Below are 23,720 nucleotides of genomic sequence, written 5' to 3' on the forward strand. Positions count from 1 at the left end.
TTTTTTATTGATTCATAATCATTTTACAGTGTTGTGTCAAATTCCAGTGTTCAGCACAATTTTTCAGTCATTCATGGACATATACACACTCATTGTTACATTTTTTTCTCTGTGATTTATCATAACATTTTGTGTATATTTCCCTGTGCTATACAGTGTAATCTTGTTTATCTATTCTACAATTTTGAAATCCCAGTCTATCCCTTCCCACCCTCTACCCGCCCCCCCCGGTAACCACAAGTCTGTATTCTCTGTCCATGAGTCTATTTCTGTCCTGTATTTATGCTTTGTTTTTGTTTGTTTGTTTTTGTTTTTTTGATTCCACATATGAGCGATCTCATGGTATTTTTCTTTCTCTTTCTGGCTTACTTCACTTAGAATGACATTCTCTAGGAGCATCCATGTTGCTGCAAATGGCATTATGTTGTCAGTTTTTATGGCTGAGTAGTATTCCATTGTATAAATATACCACTTCTTCTTTATCCAGTCACCTGTTGATGGACATTTAGGCTGTTTCCATGTTTTGGTTATTGTAAATAGTGCTGCTATGAACATTGGGGTGCAGGTGTCATCCTGAAGTAGATTTCCTTCTGGGTACAAGCCCAGGAGTGGGATTCCTGGGTCATATGGTAAGTCTATTCCTAGTCTTTTGAGGAATCTCCACACTGTTTTCCATAGTGGCTGCACCAAACTGCATTCCCACCAGCAGTGTAGGAGGGTTCCCCTTTCTCCACAGCCTCTCCAGCATTTGTCATTTTTGGATTTTTGAATGACGGCCATTCTGTCTGGTGTGAGGTGATACCTCATTGTAGTTTTGATTTGCATTTCTCTGATAATTAGTGATATTGAGCATTTTTTCATGTGCTTTTTGATCATTTGTATGTCTTCCTTGGAGAATTGCTTGTTTATGTCTTCTGCCCATTTTTGGATTGGTTTGTTTATTTTTTTTTCTTATTCTGTCATATGAGCTGCTTGTATATTCTGGAGATCAAGCCTTTATTGGTTTCACTTGCAAAAATTTTCTCCCATTCCGTAGGTTTTCTTCTTGTTTTATTTCTGGTTTCCTTTGCTCTGCAGAAGCTTGTAAGTTTCATTAGGTCCAATTTGTTTATTCTTGCTTTTATTTCTTCTAGGAGAAAATTTTTGAAATGTATGTCAGATAATGTTTTGCCTATGTTTTCCTCTAGGAGGTTTATTGTATCTTGTCTTATGTTTAAGTCTTTAATCCATTTTGAGTTGATTTTTGTATATGGTGTAAGGGAGTTTTCTAGCTTCATTGTTTTACATGCTGCTGTCCAGTTTTCCCAACACCATTTGCTGAAGAGACTGTCTTTATTCCATTGTATATTCTTGCCTCCTTTGTCGAAGATAAGTTGACCAAAAGTTTGTGGGTTCATTTCTGGGCTCTCTATTCTGTTCCATGATACACATTTTTCTAAAGAAAAAATGCAGATGGCCAACAGGCATATGAAAAGATGCTCAACATTGTTAATCATGCAAATCAAAACCACAATGAGATATCACCTCATACCTGTCAGAATGGCTATCATCAAAAAGAACATAATTAACAAATGTGGGCGAGGATAGCAACATTATTTATAATTGCCAAGATATGGAAGCAACGTAAGGGTCCATCAACTGATGAATGGATAAAGAAAATGTGGGGTATGTGTGTGTGTGTATATATATATCTGTACACACACACATAAATATATATGCACACACACATATGCACAATGGAATACTACTCAATCATTAAAAATGAAAATTTGCCATTTGCAGCTACATGGATGGACTTGGAGGGCATTATGCTAAGTGAAATAAGTCAGACAGAAAGACAAGTGCTGTATGATATCACTTATATGTGGAATCTGAAACATCTAACAGACTAGTGAATATAACAGAAAAAGAAGCAGGCCTACAGATATAGAGAACAAACTAGTGGTTACCAGTGGAGAGAGGGAGTGAGGAGGGGCAATATAGGGATAGGGAATTAAGGAGTATAAACTATTGGGTATAAAATTAGGTATAAAATAAGCCACAAGGATATATTGTACAACACAGGGATATAGTCAGTGTTTTATAATAATTATAAATGGAGTGAAATCATTAAAAATAGTGAATCAGGATGTTGTACATCTGTAATATATAATATTGCACAGCAACTACAATTGAATAAAAAATAATCCCCCCAAAGCTAACTCTATAAAAATAAATTATAATTTACAATGACTGATTTTTTTATGAACTTGAAAAATTCATTTCTATTTATTCTGTATTTAATATATATGTCTGCAAATTAGAAAATGATGGAAATCAAAATATCTCTGTTTTATTGAAAGATGACAGCATCCACCACTATACAACAAATGAAAGACAACCCTTATGCCCTGGACATTTACATCGTACAGATACAAGAAAAAAGGAAGAAGACTGCATTTACCTTGCATTATTAGTTGTATAACAATGACTGATTTTTAAGTGTTAAATTAATCTTGCATTCCTGGGATGAACAGCTCTTCTTTCTCATGTAGTAAAACATTTCTGTTTTGCTGCGTTTGACTTGCCAATACTTTGCTATGGATTTTTGTACCTACGTTCATGAAGAACATTGGTTTGCAGTTTTATTCTCTATAATGTGTTTGTCTGGTTTTAAAAACAGGCTTATGATGACCAGATAAAATAAGTTTGTAAGTGTTCCATTTTTATTTTTAATAAAAGAGTTTTTCAAAATTTAATTGAAAGATTAGTATTATTTTTCCTGAAAATTTTGGTAAAATACTACAGTGAAACAATCTAGTATTTTTCTTCTGGGAAAATTTCTGTTAATAAATTTATCTAATTTAAAAAAGAGTTCTAGAAATGGATTATGGTAATGATTGCACAAAACTTTGTATGTACTTAATGCCACTGAACTGTACATTTAAAAATGGCTAAAGTGGTAAATTTTATGTATATTTTTCCACAATAAAGAAAAAGATGATTACTAAGTTGGTATTTGGAAAATGTTACCTCATTTGTATTTGCATTTGAGGTAATTAATGCTTATACTGATTTATTCTTTGAGGTAAATCTTACTATTAATAGTAATGTCTCAGAATCTAGACATTATTTTATGGGGAATTTGTTGTAACAAATCTTTTTCAAAATCTAAAAAATAAGTCTACTATGGGTTTCCCATTATTTATAGAAAACATTAAAAATCTATTAAGCCCTAAAATTCTTCATTAAATGATTTCAACTTTACTATTTTTCACTGATTTCAGAGCCACTTCTATTTTTCCACAGCAGACTATTTGCTTCTATTAAACAAGCTTGCTTATTAGCCCACATTCACATATCCACTAGCCACAAGGCTGAGATAGAGCCACAGCCGATGAAGGGTTTGTGCATAAAGAACCCAGGCAGAGGTAATTAGCTTAGGGATGTCACATACATTGTTGCATTCCTTCCAGCACCTGTGAAACCAGTGTCCACTGATGCTTATGCTGAGTTGTTTTCAAGCATTTGGCTGCAGACGTTCCACAGTGAAGTAAATTATTGACTTTGAAATGTTTCAAAAGTTAAAACTTTGATATTGTTTTGGTGTTGAAAGCAAGTGAATAGAATGGACTGGTAAACACGTTAGGAAAGGGCAGTTTTAAAATTACCTAATCAATTAAAAATCTTGAAAGGTTTTTGCAGCCATTATGTAAAATAGTATGGAAATTCCTCAAAACACTAAAAATAAACTTACCATATGATCCAGCAATCCCACTCCTGGGGATATATCCAGAGGGAACTCTAATTCGAAAAGATACACACACCCCAGTGTTCATAGCAGCACTATTTACAACAGCCAAGGCATGGAAACAACCTAAATGTCCATCAACAGATGAGTGGATAATGAAGTTGTGGTATATTTATACAATGGAATACTACTCAGTGATAAAAAATAAAATGCCATTTGCAGCAACATGGATGGACCTGGAGATTGTCATTCTAAGTGAAGGAAGCTAGAAATAGAAAGAAAAATACCATAGAATATCACTCATGTGGAATCCAAAAAAAAAAAAAAAAAGAAAAAAGAAAAAAGAGGACACTAATGAACTCATCTACAAAACAGAAACAGACCTCCAGACATAGTAAACAATCTTATGGTTACTGAGGGAAAAGGGGTAGGAAGGGATAAATTTGGGAGTTTGAGATTTGCAAATGATAACCACTATTTATAAAAATAGATGAAAAGCAAATTTCTTCTGTATAGCACAGGGAACTACATTCAATATCTAGTAATAACCTTTAATGAAAAAGAATATGAAAGTGAATATATGCATATACATGCATGACTGGGACATTATGCTGTACACCAGAAATTGACATATTGTAACTAACTGTACTTCAAAAAAAATGCTTCACGGTGGCGTGGGGGAAGTATACAGTTCAGTCTGCGTGGACATGACTTAATTCTTCTGGGTAGATACCTAGAAGTAGAATTGTTAGGTCATATGGTAACTCTATGTTTACCACCTTGAGGAACTGTCAAAACATATTCCAAAGTAGCTGCACCATTTTTTATTTCCACTAGCAATGTATGAGGATTTCAGTTTCTCCACATCCTTGCCAACACTTGTCATTGTCTGTCTTTTTTGTTATCGCCATTTTAGTGGGTATGAAGTGCTCTCATTGTGGTTTTGCTTGGCATTTCCCTAAAGACTAATGATGTTGAACATCTTTCATATTCTTACTGGACATTTATATCTTATCTGAAGAAATGTCTACTGAGATTTTTTGCCCATTAAAAATTTTTTTCTATTGTTGTTATACCCAGATCGTTAACTGGCTAGCAGTTTCTCATTCTTTCTCTCTCCCTTCTCTCACTCTTTTTTTTTTTAACATTCCTAGCACTACATTCCTCCCATTTATATAGCCTCATTATAGTTGAAATTCTTTGATTTTAGTATGTGTGCTGCTGAAACATGAAATTCTTTGGTTAAAGTCCACCTTCCCATGAGACTTATGATTCTAAGAGAACAAAGACAATATCTGTCTTATTCATTATTGTTTTGTTCATTGTTGGTCCAATACTTAGGTTTTAGGTTTCCTGGCATATACCAGGCATTCAACAAATACTTGCTGAATTTATGTTTAATTCATAAATTTAACATAAATCATGTTGTGTCAAGAGGGTTGCTGTCTCCACTGAAAAGATTTCTCTCTGCCCATTTGCACTTCTGTCCCCTCATTGGTTGAGGGTTGTCCCTCAGGATATTAATTCTTATGCAGCTCTGAGTTGAGTACATGTTCCAAACCACTGCAGCTTCCACAGTGTGGGAGGAACCCTGGGGTGAAAAACATGTTAATTGCATGCATGGCACTGCTGAGGCCTGGAGACCCAGTGACCTGCATTTTAAAATTCAATAGCATGTGATGCTCCCATTGCCTGAACTCATTCCACCATCAGCATCACTCTTCAGCTGGCTGGCTGCCTCCTGTGTATCCCTAAAATTTTGGCTCAGGTCTGACACTGCGTCCTAGAAATCACCAGACTGTGCTGACCCTCATCTGTGCCCGCGCATCCAGTGTCTACTCTGCTGTGGTACTTACCACACTATTATACTTGCCTATTTGTTGTATCACCCTACCCTCCACACAAAGCTAAAAGCCTTTTTGTTGCCTTAGCAACTAGCACAGACTAGATGTCCAGTAAATATTTATAGGAAGAAAGGAAGGAAAGATAAAATTTTTTTTTAAAGATAAAATTGTTTTTGAAGATAAAAAATAGAAATAACTGGTATCTTGGTCTGCTCGGGCCACTATAGCAACATATCATAAGCTGGGTGGCTTAAGAAACATTTATTTCTTACAGTTCTGGATGATGGGAAGTCCAAGATCAAAGTGGCAGCAGATCTGGTGCCTGGTGAGAGTGCTCCTCCTGCTTTGCAGACAGTCTCCTTCTTGCTGTGTCCTCACACAGCCCAGAGAGACATCTTTCTCACATTTCTTCTTGTAAGGGTACTGATGGCTCCACCTTCACAACCTAATTACCTTTCAAAGGTTCCGTCTCCAAGTATTATCATATGGGGCGTTAGAGTTTCAACATGACTTTTCAGGGGGACACATTGAGCCTGTAGCAGATAAAACGTGGAAAAATGGATACAAAGAGATAATAGGAAAAAAGATGAAAGACATTAACTCCAAAGAAACATGGTAAGGAAAACAAGAAAAATGTCATTCTGAGTTATGGTCTATGTAATAATGGACACTTGGGATAGTGAGCAATGGATTAACAGTAAGTTAGTTTTAAATGCTTATACAAAGGCAAGAGAGCAGAAGAGAGCAGAGAAGCTGGCTCAGTTTGCTGAGACGTTCCTGGAGGGCTATGGTTGAAGTTCAAAATCCAGCTAGCTTAGGCCATTGCTGCTGAGGACATAATTCAATGTGTATTTTATGCTGCACTTGTATCACGCCCTGTGCTCTCTGTCCACCGCAGGAATTTACAATCTACATAGAGACAAAAACACACACTGACTCTTATAGGCCGAGTGAACTAATGCACCTCAGCGGTCACCATGTACAAATCCTGTTCCAGGTGTATAAACATATCTTGCTGAACCCACTGAAGAGCTCCCCAAGGACAGGCAAACAAGTTGAGAGACATTAGGTAATTTCCCAAGGACAAACACCAGGTTCTGAAATGGACACTCTAGCCTAACTTCTGTGTCCTTTTCCCCCACTACTCACCTGCATTTCACATTCATCCTTTTGTTCTTTTATAACTGACCAACTCACAAGGGCCAGGCACTGCCAGGCATGAGCAATAGATACAACCCCTGGGAAGAGCACAGCCCCAGGCCCTGCCCCTAGGGAGCCGAACGTTTGTGAGAACAGACACTAAGCAGGTTAACGTGAGGCATGTGGAGTGCTACAAAGAGGGGAACTTGGGGTGCTGACCTGAGCAAGCAGTGCCGGGTGACCTCGCTGAAGAAGTGAAGACTACTTAGGAGTTAGCAAAGGGAAGTTGGAGCTGTAAGGGAGAAAAAGTGAGCTAGGTGGATGAAATAATACATGCAAAAGGACAGAGAGAAGGCACATTCGAGGACCTGGGGTGGAGAGGCCAGTGGGGGCGAATCATGAAGAGCCTTACACGCACACATTTGGGACTTAATCCTAAAGCAGTCAGAAGCCACTTCTTTTTTTAATTCACAACTTCTCATTCACAAGATTCCTTCCCCACAGCAAGAGGCAGAAATCACTTAATTCTAAATCAGTTCATTTTCAGACCTACTAAAAGCCTACAGGATAATTAGTTTGAATTAAACTTCCCTGGTCTGTAGTCACAAATGTAGGATACTGTGGGGTTGGATCCCACAGGGACCTGAGTAAAGGGCTGCTCTTTCCCAAACTCCCAATTACCAAGCCTCACTGCCCCCAACATCCCTCTAAAATTGTTCCTGAGACACTGTGAAATCGTCCTACAGAGAGCTTGGAAAGAGCAGGTCCAACCCCTGCTCTTGGGCTAACATCTGAATTAGTGAAGTTAATTCTATCACACTCTTGCCAGTTACAATTTATACAACTTGTCCTTCTTTCACCTCTGGATAACGCCTCCCCACCTCCTCTCAGGCAGTCTCCGAAGGGCACCATTATCCACCCTCCCCCTTCGCTCCTCTGCTGCTGGCCGTATCCCACAAAGAATCAAAGAACAACCCCCGTTAAATTCCATGAGTCAGGAAACAATGGAAACCCTGCTTTCAAAATTCTTACAGGAGAATTCTGGGAAGACTGTAAGAAGAACTTCTACAGTTCAGTGAAACCAGTAAGGAAACCGGCTCCCGCGCTGAGCCGCACAGGACAGCCCTAGGAGCAGGGCAAGCGGCAGGAGAGTGGAGACACATGGGAAAAACACAAGTCACTGATAGTAAAATAATTTTATTTAGTTTCTTTAAAAAAAAGGTAGCATTTCACATACAAATTTAGACTTCAAGATTACCAAAAGGAACATCCCTGAAGGAGGGACAGACTGAGAGCTCCAGCGAGCACAGGGAAACACACTCCACGAGAGTTTAAGTGGAAGTCCTTTCTTGCAAACTTCACAGCGCTATTTCCCTGTTCCTCAACTCTGCCACAAGGGCTTGTGGCTTGTAAGAAACCCACAGTCATCACTTTGGGGCAACAGCTTTTAGCTCACGGGAATAGGAAACATCTCTAGGAATGAAAATACAAAGGTCAACGATCCAGATTTCCCACAACAATCATTATTTATATGCAGCAACAACATATGACAGGTGAAGAGTTTATTTTATAGTTCAAAAGTTCTTTTAAAGAGGGCTAGAACACAAAATTCATTCATAAAGAAAACACGTATAATTAAATGAGCAGAAACAAAACAAAATAAAGATTCTTCCCATATTACAAACGCCTTTATAGGATAAGGCCCAGGGAAAAGACCTCAAATCGGATTCATTTTCCATAGAAAGTGTTTGGCACAACCTACAAGCTGTCATGAGACTGACAGTTAGCTGAGAAGTTTCTGGAAGTGGTCCCATGAATTTTCCGTCTGACTTGAACATAGTGTACACAAAAGGGGTCTTAACAAACTGCATAAACTCAGGCCTAACTACAGGGCACACTGATTCAGGAAAATTAATCTTAAGGAAAAAAAGGTCCAGATGAAACAGATCTCCCATTGCCACAGGCTAACTGTCATTCTCTCAAGGAAGATTAAATCTATTGGCTGCCCAGAAAGTCAGTGGAATAATACTAATCTCCTAGATTAGGTGAAAGCTGGGGAACAGCTTTGATTTCAGCATCTCAGGGCCAGAAGGGAAGGAGACAAAGATGACCAAGGATGCTTTCTAGGTCGTTCTTTGCTCCACACTATGTGGGCTCCTGATGACCAATATTGAGAAGGAGAGTCAGTGTGCTAGTAACCATGGCAGCCCCAGGATTTAACCTTTAGGCAGAGGTATTGGGGAAAATGAATGTATCCCAAATCCAGTTTTACAAATAAAAACTTCCTGCAGTTATGATACTGTGCAGTGGAGGAACTGGACGCTGCTCCTTTTTCTGGTTAAAGCCCTGTTCCACTCTTGGCCAGAGCTGTGAGTTGACATATAGAGCTGTCTGTGGCTAAAAACCAGGCACCTTAGTCACACATGGCCCAGGGCAGTGACACAGACAGTCATCACCCAATGGAGGGGAACACAGGGCCCCAGAGCTTCAGTTCAACACAAAGGTTTCATCTCACCCCAAACTTCAAACCAAGCTCTATCTTTGAGCTTACTAATGTAATAAACTAATGATTAGGCATCTCTATGAGGAATCTCTGATTGGGTGGCACATCCCAGCAGGCCACCATCTTGACTGTAGAAAAACAAAAAGGTGCAAATCATATTAAGCAAATGGTTGCTCAAGTGGAAGATCATTTCCTGGAGAACTTCAGCAGACTAGATGCTAATCACATGGATGAATGCTGGGCCTAGACCCCAAAGAGAGAGTCTGGGTCCCGGCACGATCAGTCTTCTTTACACTTACCACACCGTGGCCATCTTCTCTCTGGCCTATCTCTTGAATGGCTGAGCACACATTTCCCCGGGGACCAATGTAAACATTATTCAACAGATCTCAGCTTAGAAAAACACAGCTTGTCATATATTTAGTGTTTAACATTCCAGTGCAGGCAGTATCTTAGCATCAGAGTTTCCCTCATTCATGAGTACCAGTTTAGAAAGGAACACACACAGGATACTTGATAAAACTGTGGCTGAAAAGACCATTTTGGGTGCCAGACAGCTGGCTCTACCCTGCAGTCAGCTGATAAACCAGGACTACCACAGGAGAGGCAGAACAGAGGGAGCTTGAGTTCTCTGTAAATCTGAAGAGTCTTATAACCATTGTTCCCACTTAACCCCTTGGGCCACATCTTGATACAGGAGAACACTTCCACCTCTTGCATCAACCTGTGCTCTCCTTGTTTTGGATGGGGTTCTCTCCAGAGGGTTCAAGAGCCTCCTCAGAGGGGAGCGAGCTTTTTCTTCCAGTCCTAACATCTGAATATTTCAAAGCACAAGAGGAGTCCACGAACATGCTAGGGATGTTGCTGCCAAAGTAGATCTTACTGTTAGAAGCAATGGCCTGGTACCTTTTGAGCTCCAGATATTCCGGGGTCAATTTGTGCTGTGAGAGGCAAAGAAGAGCAAAGACATCGGGACACTTTGGTGTGACAGTCATCTCTCTCTTTCCTTACATACATTTTCTCTATTGCTCTGCTGAATATCACTACTCAACTCTGAATCGTTACCAATGACCCTCTCTCACTTTGAAGTGTGGCTATCACATAAACGGCATTTTCCAAAATGGCATAGAACTACTGCCCCTTTCAGCATAGGGCTGACCTCAGTGACAAAGTCTTGATACGTGTGCCTGGCCAGATTCTCCCATGACAGATTGGGATCACTGGCTTCATAACTGAAATTTCTCACCTTGCCTTCATCTTGACCAAATACCATGCTGTTTCTATAAAGCTGTGTCCTCCAATATGTTAAGTTATTTCTAAATTTATACTGGATTTCAAAGTACTGACAACTCTCATTCTGACAATCTATCATTTCCTATAATTTCTTCTGAATACAGATTATGTTGTTTCTTCTTAAATCAAAAAGGTTTAAGCCCTGTCTATACCTTAAATCTTGACTCTAATTCTTCGAACTGTATCATATAACTTAGCAACCTCTTTCTCAACTTTTTCTCTGTTCCACTCTACTGTACAATTGATAATCTCATAAACCTTGGTCACATCCTTCCTTTTCCAGAATTCTAGGGGTTCTAGCTGACTTTTATGTGAGTAATTCCTACTAACTAGGTCTCTACTCTCTAGAGCTAAACTCACCCCAGTCCCTGCACAAAAACTGTTCATCCATATATCACCAACCCTCCTTTCTCAAGTTACCACATATGAAATTCCCTATGATTAGAGTATTTTTTAAATCCAACAGACAAGCAGTATTCAATTGGGGGCATTTGGAAACGTGGCGGGGGGTGTGGATTGTTAAAATAATTGGTGAGCCTACTGATAGTTTAGTAGGGAAGGGCCGGGGATGCAAAATATCCCATAATGCATGAGATAGTCTTCAACAATGAAAAAGTATCTCAGCCCAAAATGCTAAGAATGTCTGATGAAAAATGCTGCTCTAAATAAGCTTAGCATCTACCCTGAAGGGCTATCTTATCTGGGAAGCAATTCTAAATGAACTTCACTCTTTTCTTGTCACTCTTGTCATTTCAGGAAAAGACCCTTAACTTTCTTGATTACTGAGCCCTTATGAAGGAATTTATGGCATCTGACCCGGATGTATGTATCTGGTGCCTCTGTCCTAGCCCCCCACTTTTATAAGGAACTACACAGTGAGTGTGCAATGTATGTCTCACTAAGGAACTGGCTGATTCTAGAGGCTGTGATGGTAACCACCCTTCCTTGACACTGGATGAAAATCACCTCTATCACACTAGAGCCCCCGACAAAGGAAAGCAAACACCTAAACTACATTATTAGGAGCGTGGCAGGGAGAGCCGGTCACCTTGTTTGAGGTGGCATACTTGTGTGCGGCATAATACTCAGCATCTGCTTTCGCCTTCTCTCGGGCCAGAAATGCAGCATCTAGAAAGCAAAACAGTCAGGTGTTTAAAACAAAGTGAAGTTGCAATCCATTTCCTCAGCTGGTTAAGAGTTCAGACTCTACCTTAAGTAGGAGCCCCTTTATTCACTGCCTGATAGTCTGATCATTTACTTTACTTAAAGGCATTAACAACGTTACCAGTTTCCAAATCCCAGTTCCCAGACAGCACCTGCTCAGACGGTGATACTCCTGTCACTGCTGAGTTAACTCTCAGCTTGTCTAAGCCCTCTTCATTTTTCCACCTAAAGTTGCTCTTTCTTTCCTCCATCCCCCAAAGCCTCAATCTCCACCCAGGCTCTAGGCTTTAAGTAAAGTTCACACATAAAAGCTCTGCTCTATTTACTGCCTTGTCCCCACCCTTGGAGATCTGATCCAGAATCAGTTAAAGCAGAATGACAGGAAACAGCAGCATGTAAATCAAAAGGCTGAATGTTTGGTCTTCAAGACTGTGAGCTAAAAACATCAACATCTCACTGTGTGTAATAAAGAGCTGGGGAGCCTCTATGAAAACTGGGGCTGCTTTTTCCCCAGCTAATTGTTTGGTTATTTTTTGTCTGACAGGTAGAAAAGAAACTGGTGGTGGTGAGGTTTCTTATCTTTTACATTCTTTACAACTGATTACTTTGCCTGAGAACAAATAAGACCCAGTTTAAGGATGGAAAATGAAAAATTGAGTTACCCACAGTCACAAATCAAATAAAAGCTAGAAATGTACTGACAATTAAAAAAAAATTTGTCTACAATATCAGGCCAGCTACTTCCTTCAAGGCTAGATTATTCTGTCTGTGGCCTTCCCACCCACCACAATCATGAGCCAATCCCTGAGACAGAGAGGCAGTTCAGGATAGTCAGAGCCTCTTTCCTCCCTGATGTACCTTCAATTTCAGAAATGCGTTTTTCAGTTTCCTTCTCCATCACCTTCTGCTGAAATCGAATTTTTGCCACCTGTGCAATCTTCTCTGCTTCTATAATTATACAGAAAAGAAGACACCTTCAAAACCATTTCTCTAGTTCCAGTGGTACTTAGAAACAGCAGCACATGGTCTAACATTGAATTATATAAGGTTTTATGGGCCAATTAAGTTTTATCTATCCAAACTATAAACAACTCAACAGAAAAAAGGGAATTTATTTCCTACTTCACTGTTCTATTTTGACAGTGCTACATTTACAGGAAAGGGGAGTACAAAAGGTAAAAAAGTTCCAGTCCTTCGTGGGATTAAACTGCAATGGTCCACAAGCTAATGGGAAAAAAAAGATACTTCATGAAAGTACCAAGAACAAAAACAGAGCAACACAAATGCATGGCAACTTAGGACAATTATATAATGTGGCAGGAGAAAGAAAAGAATAAGGAAGACAAGTCAAACTAAGGAAGGCCTTCTGGAAAAATCTTAAAGAAAGTAACAGGCATGACCTAGGAGAATGTAGCAGAAAGTATAAGCAAAGACAGGAAGATATGAATTAGCAAGTCACAACTAAGAGATGATAAGGAGCCAGCTGACAAGAGAAGACAATGAAAAGATTACAGAGAGGGCTGGAAGACCGTGTCTTGTGTGACAGGCTATGGAATTTAGCTCTGATATATACTCAGGATCAACTGTTAAGTTACCAACAGGGAGATGATGTGATGAAGGGTTACCAGAGGAGGAGTATTTGGACAGCTGCAGGAGATAAAAAAGAAAGCAGGGTAATTCATCTGAAAACATGAAAACGAGTGCTGGGAGTGAACAAGGTAGCCCACAGCAAGCAACTTCAGACAGGGAAACAAAACACCTCTAAGAAACCTCTGGCCAAACCAAAGGATCCAGAACCAGGGAAGAAAGACTCTAATCATACTTTCTATTCAATCACTGCAATTCTTAAAGAACATTCTCAACTCTCCTTTTCAGCCAAAGAAGTTGAGTATTTTAACGTATCTCACCTCTGGTCTCTGGAGGAAGTACATAATGGAAAGAACACTTCAGAGTGGTTTCTACTTTCCAGAAGGCAGAATCCTTTACCAACAACTTCAGGCATACTTCCCTATTTTCCCATCAGCATAAAATCAATCTATTATCATACCATCCTAAAAATGGACCACTATGTTCAATTGTGCTAAAAATTTAGCTGTAAGTAAAACAAACAAACAAACAAAAAAAACTCATGATAAAATTGGAGTAAAAGGTGAGGAATCTGGACCCTGCCCTTAGAACCCAGAGAATGGTGTCTCAACATGGGAAGCTGATGTGGTAATCCCACCTAACACTGTTCTCTAACATGTGGGCATAAATCAATAAAAGAGAACAGCCCGACCTCTAGTTTAAGAAAAACAGTGGAGTAGGCTAATGAGAAACCCTTCGGCTACCAACACATTAAAATGCTAGATAAAATACAACAAATTTGTTTTTGAATGCACTGCTGAGATCACAAGAAAGAATGGGAGAGCCTCAAGAGACACAAGTAAAGGGAAAGCTGAGAGCTTTCATGGTGGCAGCTGTCGGGGTGGTTATTAGACAAGTAAGGGAGAGGGACTTGGGTTACTTCCCACGCAGGGCTGGGAGATGAGGCCTTGAGATGTTAGAACTGAAATTTCTGTATAAAACCCTAGATCTGCTAAAGGGCTGCAATTCCAGTGAGACCAAAATACTCTACCCATCAACCCACTGACACACCAGAGTGTAAATGGAGAACACCCAAAGAAAGAGAAAACTCTTAAAAGTAAAAAGAGGAGAAGACGCCAAACAAACATGAAATAATACTGCCAAAGTGACAAAGTAAAGTAAGTTTAGTTAGGCTTAGAACTGTAGATTAAATTCAAGAATGAAACAGAAGTATTTCAGACCAGGGAAGACTGAATAAATTTTCCACTCCTTAGCCTTCACTGAAGAAAAGCTAGCAGAAAAAAAAGAATGAATGGCTAGAGCAATGGAGAGGAAAAAATTACACAACATATTTAAATCAAAATAAAATGTTTACTGTAAGAATTGATGATGATGATAATCAATGAGGGAATAAAAACAACATAAAACTAAAATACTAGGCAACAATAATATGTAAAATTGGAGGACAGTGGTAAGAGTTAAAGTATCCTAAGGTATTGTTCAAAAAGAGAAGGGAAAGAAAGATTAACTTCAGAGTCTATCAAGCCAGGTGTGATTAACATTTTACAGGTAATGACTAGTTATACATTCTAGAAGTGGAATGTAAAACTTCCAATCAAGTAAAAGGAAGAAAAGAATAAAGAAAATTCAATCAATACCAATCAGAAAAGGGGAGGGGGGAAGAAGCATGGTAAATGACACAAAATTAAATAATACAAACAAATCCAAATATAGCAGTAACCACAATAAATATAAAAAGACTAAACTCACCAGTTAAAAGACAGATTCTCACATTGGATAAGATAACAAAATCCAGCTATATGCTGTTTACAAGAGACATACCTAAAACATAATGACATAGAAAAGTTGAAAGTAAAAGGATGTGAAAAGATACATCAAGAAAATAACTAACCAAGAGAAATCTGTCATAGCTCTATTATCATCAGACAAAATAGACCTTAAGTCAACAAGCATATCTGGGATAAAAGAGGGTTATTACAGAGCAATTCTCCAGGGAGATGTAACAATCCAATTCTGAAACTGAATGATTTTAATGATATGGTCCCAAAATATATAAAGAAAAAAGTTACAAATCAACTAATCCATGGTAATCCCACCTAATCTCCAGTGAGAGATTTTAACACACCTCTCTCAGTAATTGATAGCTCAAGATGGCAAAAATTAGAATATAGTAGATGTGAACAATACAATCCATAATCCTGACATAATGGATATACGGAGAAACCCGCATCCAACAGAGAATATACATTCACTCTTTCCAAGCACACACAGAACATCTGCCAAAAAAGGACTATGTACTGATAGGCCACAAAACAAATTTCAACACATACTTAAACTATCCATATAACAGATCATATTTTCTGACTACACTGCAATAACATTGGAAATCAACAATAAAAAGTAGTTCCCTGAAAACCCATTCAATTAGAAATTTTAAAATACACTTTCAATAATTCATGAGTCAAAAAAGAAATAATGGAAATTTTTTTAATTAAAACTAAAGACCAATAAATAAGCTACATTCAAAATATGTGATGTGTACCTAAAGCAGAACTTAGAAGAAAATGTATAATCTTACATGCTTCCATTAAAAAAGACTGAAAACCAAAGAATTACGTTAATTGAAGAAGTTAGAAAACAACGAATGAGTAAGATCAAAAAAGGTAGAGAATAAATAAAAATAAGTGTAAATAATAATTAAAAAGAAAGTGGCAAAAGAATTAATCAAATCAAACCCCAGTTCTCTGAAAAGATGAGTAAGACAAATCTCTGGCAAAACTGATCTAGCAAAACAGAAGAAACAAATAAACAATATAAGGAATGAAAATGGGCATACAGATTTGGTAAAGGCTTTAAAAAAATCATAGGAGAACTCTACAAACAAATTTATGCCCCCAAATTTGAAATATCAGATGAAACAGACAATTTTCTAGAAAATAAACTACCAAAACTGACTTAAAAAGAAACAAATATCTGACACAATATAGAAATTAAATCAGTAGGTTAATGTTACCATAAAAAACAAACAAGCAACAGGAAGGTCCTACTGTACAGCATAGGGAACTATATTCACTACCCTGTAATAAACCATAATGGAAAATATTATGAGAAAGAATATATGTATGAATAACTGAATCACTTTGCTATACACCAGAAACTAACACAACATTGTAAATCAAGTATACTTCAATAATAAACTACAAAAATTAAAAAAAAACCAAATCAGCATACAAAAAAGCACAAACCCCACTAGACCAAGATGGTTTTTATAACTGAGTTTCACCAAATCTACAAAGAGATAGTATATATGTTATACAAAATGCCCCAGAACACAGGAAAAGAAGAAATGCTCTCCAACTCATTTTGAGGCTAGTATAACTAAGATACCAAAACAAAACAAAGCCAAAAAGCCCAAGCGTAAGAGTTTAAGAAAAAAGTTACAAGCTGATCATTTATGAAAATAAGAGTAAAAATTTAAAAGAAATTATCAGCAAGCCAAATAGAGAAACGTACTAGGGTGAACCTCCTATATCATGACCAAGTTGGGTCTATGCCAGGAAGACAAAATAATTCTTTAAGAGAAAATCTATTAATATAATTCGTCATATTAACTGCTTTAAAAATAAAAATAATAATGGTCATCTCAACAGTTACAGAAAAAAATTCTAAAAGTTTTAGCAGCCACTCATGATAAAAACTCTTGGCAAGCAAGAAAACAGAAAGAAACTTCATTAACCTCATAAAAGTTAAGTACAGCAAATATCACTGTGACCATGTATTTAAAGTTAGGAACAAGACAAGAATGCTTCTCACCATCTTTCTTTTCAACACTGCACTGAAGTCATAGCCTAAAGCAGTAAGATGAGAACTAAAAGTTGTGGGATTATAAGGAAAAGACCAGAGTTGTCCTTATCTGAAAACAAATGACTGCTTGGGAAATCCAAGAGACTATTAGAAATGATAGCATTTTTAGCAAGGTTGCTAAATGAAAAAATCAACAGCATACCTATACAAAAGTAAAAACCAGTTAGAAAATGTGTCCTGAAAAAAGGGCCTACTTAAAACAGCAAAAAGCTTGAGGAATATATAGGAACAAATCTCTAACAGAGTGTGCAACTTTAAGAAGAAAATGTTGACACTTTTTTGAAAGCTATTTCCTTCAGTTCTCATTCTCATAAATGAAGAAATATAACAGATTTATAAGACTTGCTATTATAAATATTGTAATTCTCTCCAAACTGATGTACTATAATACAAGTAATGTGTGACTCTAATCAAAACCCCAACACAGTATTTTATACAACTTGAGGAGCTGGTTCTAATGTGTACATGGAGGAATAAAGGGCCTAGTAATAAGGGTAATTATGAAGAAGGCTAGACCAACATATTGCAACAAAATAGCCTAGCAACAGAACAAATCATAAATAGGGTCTTATTATATAACAGAAGTGGCATTAGAATTAAGTAGAGGAAATAAGAAATTATTCAATAAATCGTCCAAGACAATTAACTTGCCATTTGGGAAAAATTAACCTGAATTCCTATGTCACTCTAAATGTTAAAATAAATTTCAGATGGACTGAAGACCTAAACGTGAGAAGCAAAACTCTAAAATTTTTAGAATAAACTACTTTGGGGCTGGGGAAGAATTCTTAAGCAAGACAGAAAAAGCACCTCAGAAAGAAAAAGATTAAAGAATTTGATTACATGAAAATTAAATACAAATGTATGTCAAAGACATCATAAAGTTCAAAGATAAGACACATATTGAGAGAAGATATTTATAATGCATAAACCTGGTAAAGGATTAATATTTAGAAGATATAAAGAACTTCTACAAATCAGTTCAATAAAAGTAACCAAATAATGGGCTAAAGATATTAAGAGGCAATTCATGTATCAAAAAAAGGGAAATCTGAGTGACCCACAAACAATACTCTAGTAATCGGGGAAATGCATATTGAAATTATATGATACCATGTCCACCATCAAACTAGCATAAATTTTTTAAAAATCTGATGACTCCAAGGGTAGAAGACGATGTGTGGAAATGGGAATTGAATATGGCAGGACAGAAACTGGAACTCAAACACTGCTGAGGAGAGGGTGAAATAGAATCACTTTGGAGAGCAATCCAGCAGTGTGTTGCAGTTTGCAGCCTATGACTCAGCAATTCTACTTGGAGATACAGATTTCACAGCAATGCTTCTCAAACTACCCGTGGGAAAGCACCTTTTTTTTTGGTATTTTAACTTGTTAGGAGCCAATATTTTATAAGTTATAATAAAAATGAATTACTAAAACATATTAAAAAAGAAAAATATAAACTCCAGTTTTTTTATTAGATCCAGCAGACAATAGAATTATTGTGTTAAAATGCTGTAAGAACTTCTAAATACTCATTCTCAATTTCTGTACTCATCTCATCATGGATCAGAAACGAAAAGCTGGGGCAGGGGATCGACCCAATCACATGCTGAGTAGCATTTCTCTAGGAAAACTTTCATGTGTGCACAGAGACATGGCTATGGGCATTACTACAGAACTACCTATAATATGGAAAAAGCAGAGACTATCTAACTCTACATCAGTAACCCATCAAAATCAACTGAGGCTCACTCAAAGAACGAAATACAACAGCCATTAAAAACGAACTAGATCTACATGTATCAATAGGAATAAAACTCAAACTATGTTGGTAAAAAGAAAAAGGAAGTTGTGAAATAAAATAAAGAATTTGTTATCACTTTCATCATTTAAAACAATTCTATGAATTGTTTATTGTTATATACTTATAGTAAAAGTATAAAACTATGAGGGGGAGGGTATAGCTCAAGTGGTAGAGTGCATGCTTAGCATGCACAAGGTCCTGGGTTCAATCCCCAGTACCTTCTCTAAAAATAAATAAATAAATAAACCTAATTACCTCCTCCTCATAAAACAAACAATAAAAAGTATAAAAATATGGACAGAAAAGATACACATCAGCTTCAGAGTAGAAGCTACTCTGAGAAGACAGATCAAGAAGTACCAGGGAGGCGTACAAAGGAGGCTTCAAACAGATATATCAACTTTCTCTTAAAAGAAAATACTATCTGAAGGAAATATGGCAAAATGTTAAGCCTTCATTATATTGTCTTCTGTATGTTCCTGCATATTTGAAATATTTAATATAAAACTCCTTAAACTTTTAGCATACCAACGAACAAACGACTGAGAACCTAAGATGGCAGTTGAACAGATGGTATACCTGAGTGTTAGGGAAGTCACTGTGATTCAAAATGAGCCATAGGCAATCCTGTTGTACTTGCAGAGATGGTAATATCTATCCAACCAGATAAAACTAGGTGCGTGTCAACAGTAAGGATGTATATAAACAGTCTTGAGTTTTGGCCAAAAAATTTCCCTATTCGGAACATGTATAAACAAAAACTCTAGACCATCAGAGGCTACAGCTGCTCCCAAACCCTATCCACTTCTCCCTGTCTTTGAAAAAGACAACAGTAGGGGGTCAACAACATGGTGGAGAGGCAAAGCACTTCATTAAGTACTGGCCCCACCTACTTTTAAAGGCTTTAGGACATCTGACTATACAAAGGAATTTCCAGAATTCTCCACCATATATGATGCAGATTTATTTGATTCCCATCAATATCCAACATGAGACTGAGAAAGAACAGGACTACCTCGTAACACGTATACTTAGAGACATCCATTTCTGAAAGAAATCCAAGTACCTATAACAGCCTTTTTCCTCTCTGTCTCAGCTTCTTTCTCCACAACCTTTTGTTTCTGTGCAGCTATAAGAAGTTTTGTCTTCTCAGCCTCCCTGTGGAGTAAAATATTACAAAAAATTAAAAATAATGTGCAGCAACAGGTAGTAATTCTGACTCTCTAGTGGGTCAGAGAACTATTTTCAACAAGAATTTTCTGGTCCATTAAGGTAGGCAAGAGAGGTGTTACCCTATTCTACTAATAATGAATCTGAGATTGAAAGTTAAATGATTTGCCCAAAGTCACCCAGAAATAGGAATCAGATTTAGTATATCTGATCCTTTCCTCTAACTGTATCATGGAAGGGCCTTTGATATGCAAATGTCTGGCATATATAAATGCCTCCGTTGCTGTTAGGCCTTCAGCTAATCTGGACCAATTAGCAAAAGGCACTAACCTCTGGGCAGATGCAGCCCATCAGGTCCATGGTTTGGCAAGCAGAAGGGAGCTGGATTTCGGCCCCTCTTCAGGCACCCTTGTACAGTGGCCCTATCTGTTGTACAGAAGATATAACTAGGTGGCAGTTATTAATTAGGTGGTGAATGGGGGCTCAATGTAAAGAAGAATTTTCTGAGAATCTGAGCTTTCTAATAATGGAAATAGGTAGCCTATCATTGAGCATGTGCAAGTGGCAACTGGGTGACTATATGGCAAGAAGGATATAAAAAAAGACTATATTAGGTGGGAGGTTTGACTGGATGATCCCAAGGTAGCCTTTAATTCTGGAATGCCAATCATCTATAAAATCAGGAAAGATCCAGAATTATCTGAAAAGTAACTCCAATAGTTTCCCCAGACATCTCCTGCCCCCACCCGCAAAGCTCTCTCCTTTCCTCCAGCCAATACTGATAAAGACATAAAATGACATTCTGGATACTGTAAGTTATTTTCAGGCAGAGAACACACATTATATTCATCGTTCCATCATCAGAAGCTATCATAGTTAAAGCCTAAGACATTCTGAACCTTTAAGAAGTTTTTTTCCCTCTGTAAATGGATCAGTCCCATGATCTACCCAGCCTAGCACTCCGTGTTTTATAGTTTTAAAAGTTTCTTTCCTACAGTGAAAAAGGGAAAATAAAGCTGCCTAACAGAAGATACAGACTTGGGAACAGTAAGAATTCAGAAATATATCACTCTATAAAGAAGTATTATTATTATTTTTTGGACCTCCTGTATTTACACATCTGTTGTATTCTTGACTTCTGCAAAGTTAGTTTTCCAGCATTTCATAATTTTCCTCCTAACACATTAGCCAAATTTCCTAAAGACTTTTTTGTTTCTTCTTTTTAGTACCTGTCATATGAGAATAATACTGTCATTCCAACTGCAATAGGTACTTCCCTAAAAGGGATCTTCTGTAACACGTAGAAACTCACGTTAAGCAAGTAACTTCTCACTCCCAGTCAGCTCTGGACACATACAAAAAAAGACTACCAGGGGTCAACTCAGGCAAAATTTCCCCAGAGGCAAATTATAAAGATCAAGTCTAATTTTAGATATACAAATCACACACAATGGAAAAGCAAACTTGATACCAATGTGTTTATTCTTGCCATTTATAACACAGTAACAAAATACAGGCACTCTCTTCAACCTTAACGCTAGGACTCTTTCTCTTCTGTATTAATATTTAACTCAAGGTATTATTCACATCCAAATTATAGCTCCTGAGGCTTCCAACAACAGTCCTACAGCAAACTGCATCCTTAGCCACTGAAGCTGCTCCTGAAATGTCTATATATAAAGAGAAAACTAATAAGAGTCTACTGGGAATTAAGACACCAGAACAGGTAACATTACTAGAATTAGAGTATGGAAGATAGACATATACCCCTCCCCAGAGTGTAACATCTCACACACACGCCTCCTCTAGACTGGTAGATTAATATGTAGACAGCCCTAAGTAAAAATATTGGGATCCCATGCACATTACTCACATTAACTCAAAATTTCTTCTTATGGCTTCAGGGATTTTGGGTTTTGTAACACGCACAGCCTAAAAAATAAAAGTAAAAAGCCAAAATATATTTGAAAAATAAATCTTCAAACTAAATCTACAGAAGAGCTCCTCAAATGAAACTAATAAAACAGCTATGACATAGCTGCCCACTAACACATGTAGGGATCCCATTAGAAAATCTACTTTTCCTGCCATCAAAGTCAAAGATAAGCTGCTTCTTGTTTCCTTTAAAAAAAAAACCTGGCTATAGGAAAAAATATTCTACTCATTAAGTAAATAAATTCCTTTACAGAAAAAGTTCTCTCTTAAAAGACCTTTCACATAGCCCTTCAGTTAAGATACTTTTGTTTCCTTTACAAACTTGCAAACCAAAGAAACAGAAGGAAGGTAAAATTCCAAGATTTAAATTGTAAAGAAGGAAAAAGTCAAAAACAAAAATAAAAACAAAGAAACACCCAGGTCAGTATATGCAGCTTAATACAGTAGACAGTGGAAAATTAATTTATTACTTCCTAAACCTGCAATCACTCAGCACTGGTTACAAGTACATAGTCCAACCCTCAGGGAAAACAAGAATCAATTAACAATGAACAAATACCAATTAGCAGCTTACATTCTTTCTTCCTAGAATTTCACTTAGAACAAAGTCTACTTGTCTCTGTAGACACTGCTTACTAGACACTGTTTCCCTAACATCGTGTACTTTGGCATAATTATCTACAAAACAGGATAATTTTGGAGTGCAAGAGCTGGGTGCAAAAGCCCTTCTGTGTCCCATTTCTTGTTTGTAGAAAAAGTCTTTAGTCTCCTAGGCCTTTCCTGAGTTCAAAACAATAGATTCAAGCAGTTACTAATGAGTGAGTGAGGAAATGCAGAAACAAAAGGAAAAGCAGTCAAGAAACAGTAATTCATAAAATAAAGTCCTATTTTCTCCTCAAGGGATATACATAACAGCAATCTAATGCATATCTTCGAGTTGTTCTACAGGAACTAAGACTCCCACCCAGGTGGAGGATGGTGACTTCCAATACTAGACTCCAGGCTGGCTGGAATCAGGTTGATGATTAAGATTCCTGGATCATCACCCGGAAGAACGTCACGCCCCCTGCAATTCTCACCCCAAATGTTGCCTCTAAAAACTTCCCTGAAAACCATCAAGGAGTTTGGGTCCTCTGAGCACGAGCTGCCCATTCTCTTTGCTAGATCCTGCAAACAACCCTTACTTTGCTGCAAACACCCACTGTCAAGAGTTTGGCTTTCTGTGCCATGGGCACACAAGCCCTTACACAGTTACATCTACTTGGGAAATACAGTTTTTGAAGGCTGACTTTTCTATATCAAGGACTTGCTCTCCCCAAAATGTGTGATTTTACTAGTTAAACAACCCACACCATCTTCCACCCTACTGTAAACACACACAAAACAGAAGAAAGTTTTAATTTCCCTCTGAAAATTGGCTGAAGTTTTAAGCAACAAGGCCTTTGAACACACAGGCTTCTTTAAGGGCTTTTGAAAAAAAGTTTAAAAAATTTTAAGCAATATAGCCTCCTCCACATATTTGAGAGAAGTCCGATCTGTACATAACTTTGAGGATTATCATAACTAAATCCGAGAATTAGAGTGAAATGAGTAAGAATCTAGGGACCATGGTGAACACTCAATGTATATTGAAGGTGAGGCAAGTGAGGCCATAAGAAACAACTCATGGATTTATCCAGAAGA

At 37.5% G+C, this 23,720-nt stretch overlaps 1 protein-coding gene and 1 long non-coding RNA gene across 5 annotated transcripts in view; both read right to left on the reverse strand.

Moving 5' to 3' along the window:
• Nucleotides 1-38: 38 nt before the first annotated feature.
• Nucleotides 39-7,663, reverse strand: LOC140699385 (uncharacterized). Of its 2 annotated transcripts, none has more exons than XR_012077540.1 (4): nucleotides 7,575-7,663; nucleotides 6,934-7,006; nucleotides 5,847-6,107; nucleotides 39-1,435 (listed from the first exon to the last, which is right to left on the reverse strand). It is a non-coding gene; the product is annotated as an uncharacterized lncRNA (long non-coding RNA). The 2 variants fall into 2 exon arrangements; XR_012077541.1 differs by lacking the exon at nucleotides 39-1,435 and adding an exon at nucleotides 5,175-5,321.
• Nucleotides 7,664-7,891: 228 nt separating this feature from the next.
• The window catches only part of ERLIN1 (ER lipid raft associated 1), a 30,205-nt gene continuing 14,376 nt past the window's right edge, over nucleotides 7,892-23,720 (reverse strand). For all 3 annotated transcript variants that reach the window (XM_072971758.1, XM_072971759.1, XM_072971760.1), the window contains exons 8-12: nucleotides 21,976-22,034; nucleotides 19,999-20,090; nucleotides 12,533-12,622; nucleotides 11,559-11,638; nucleotides 7,892-10,158 (exon numbers count right to left, since the gene is read on the reverse strand). In XM_072971758.1, the coding sequence (XP_072827859.1) occupies nucleotides 9,937-10,158; nucleotides 11,559-11,638; nucleotides 12,533-12,622; nucleotides 19,999-20,090; nucleotides 21,976-22,034 (543 nt within the window). In that variant the 3' untranslated portion in view covers nucleotides 7,892-9,936. The remainder of the gene's footprint in view (nucleotides 10,159-11,558; nucleotides 11,639-12,532; nucleotides 12,623-19,998; nucleotides 20,091-21,975; nucleotides 22,035-23,720) is intronic.

The sequence above is a fragment of the Vicugna pacos genome, chromosome 11 (genome assembly GCF_048564905.1).
Source record: "Vicugna pacos chromosome 11, VicPac4, whole genome shotgun sequence".
Taxonomy (NCBI): Eukaryota; Metazoa; Chordata; class Mammalia; order Artiodactyla; family Camelidae; genus Vicugna; species Vicugna pacos.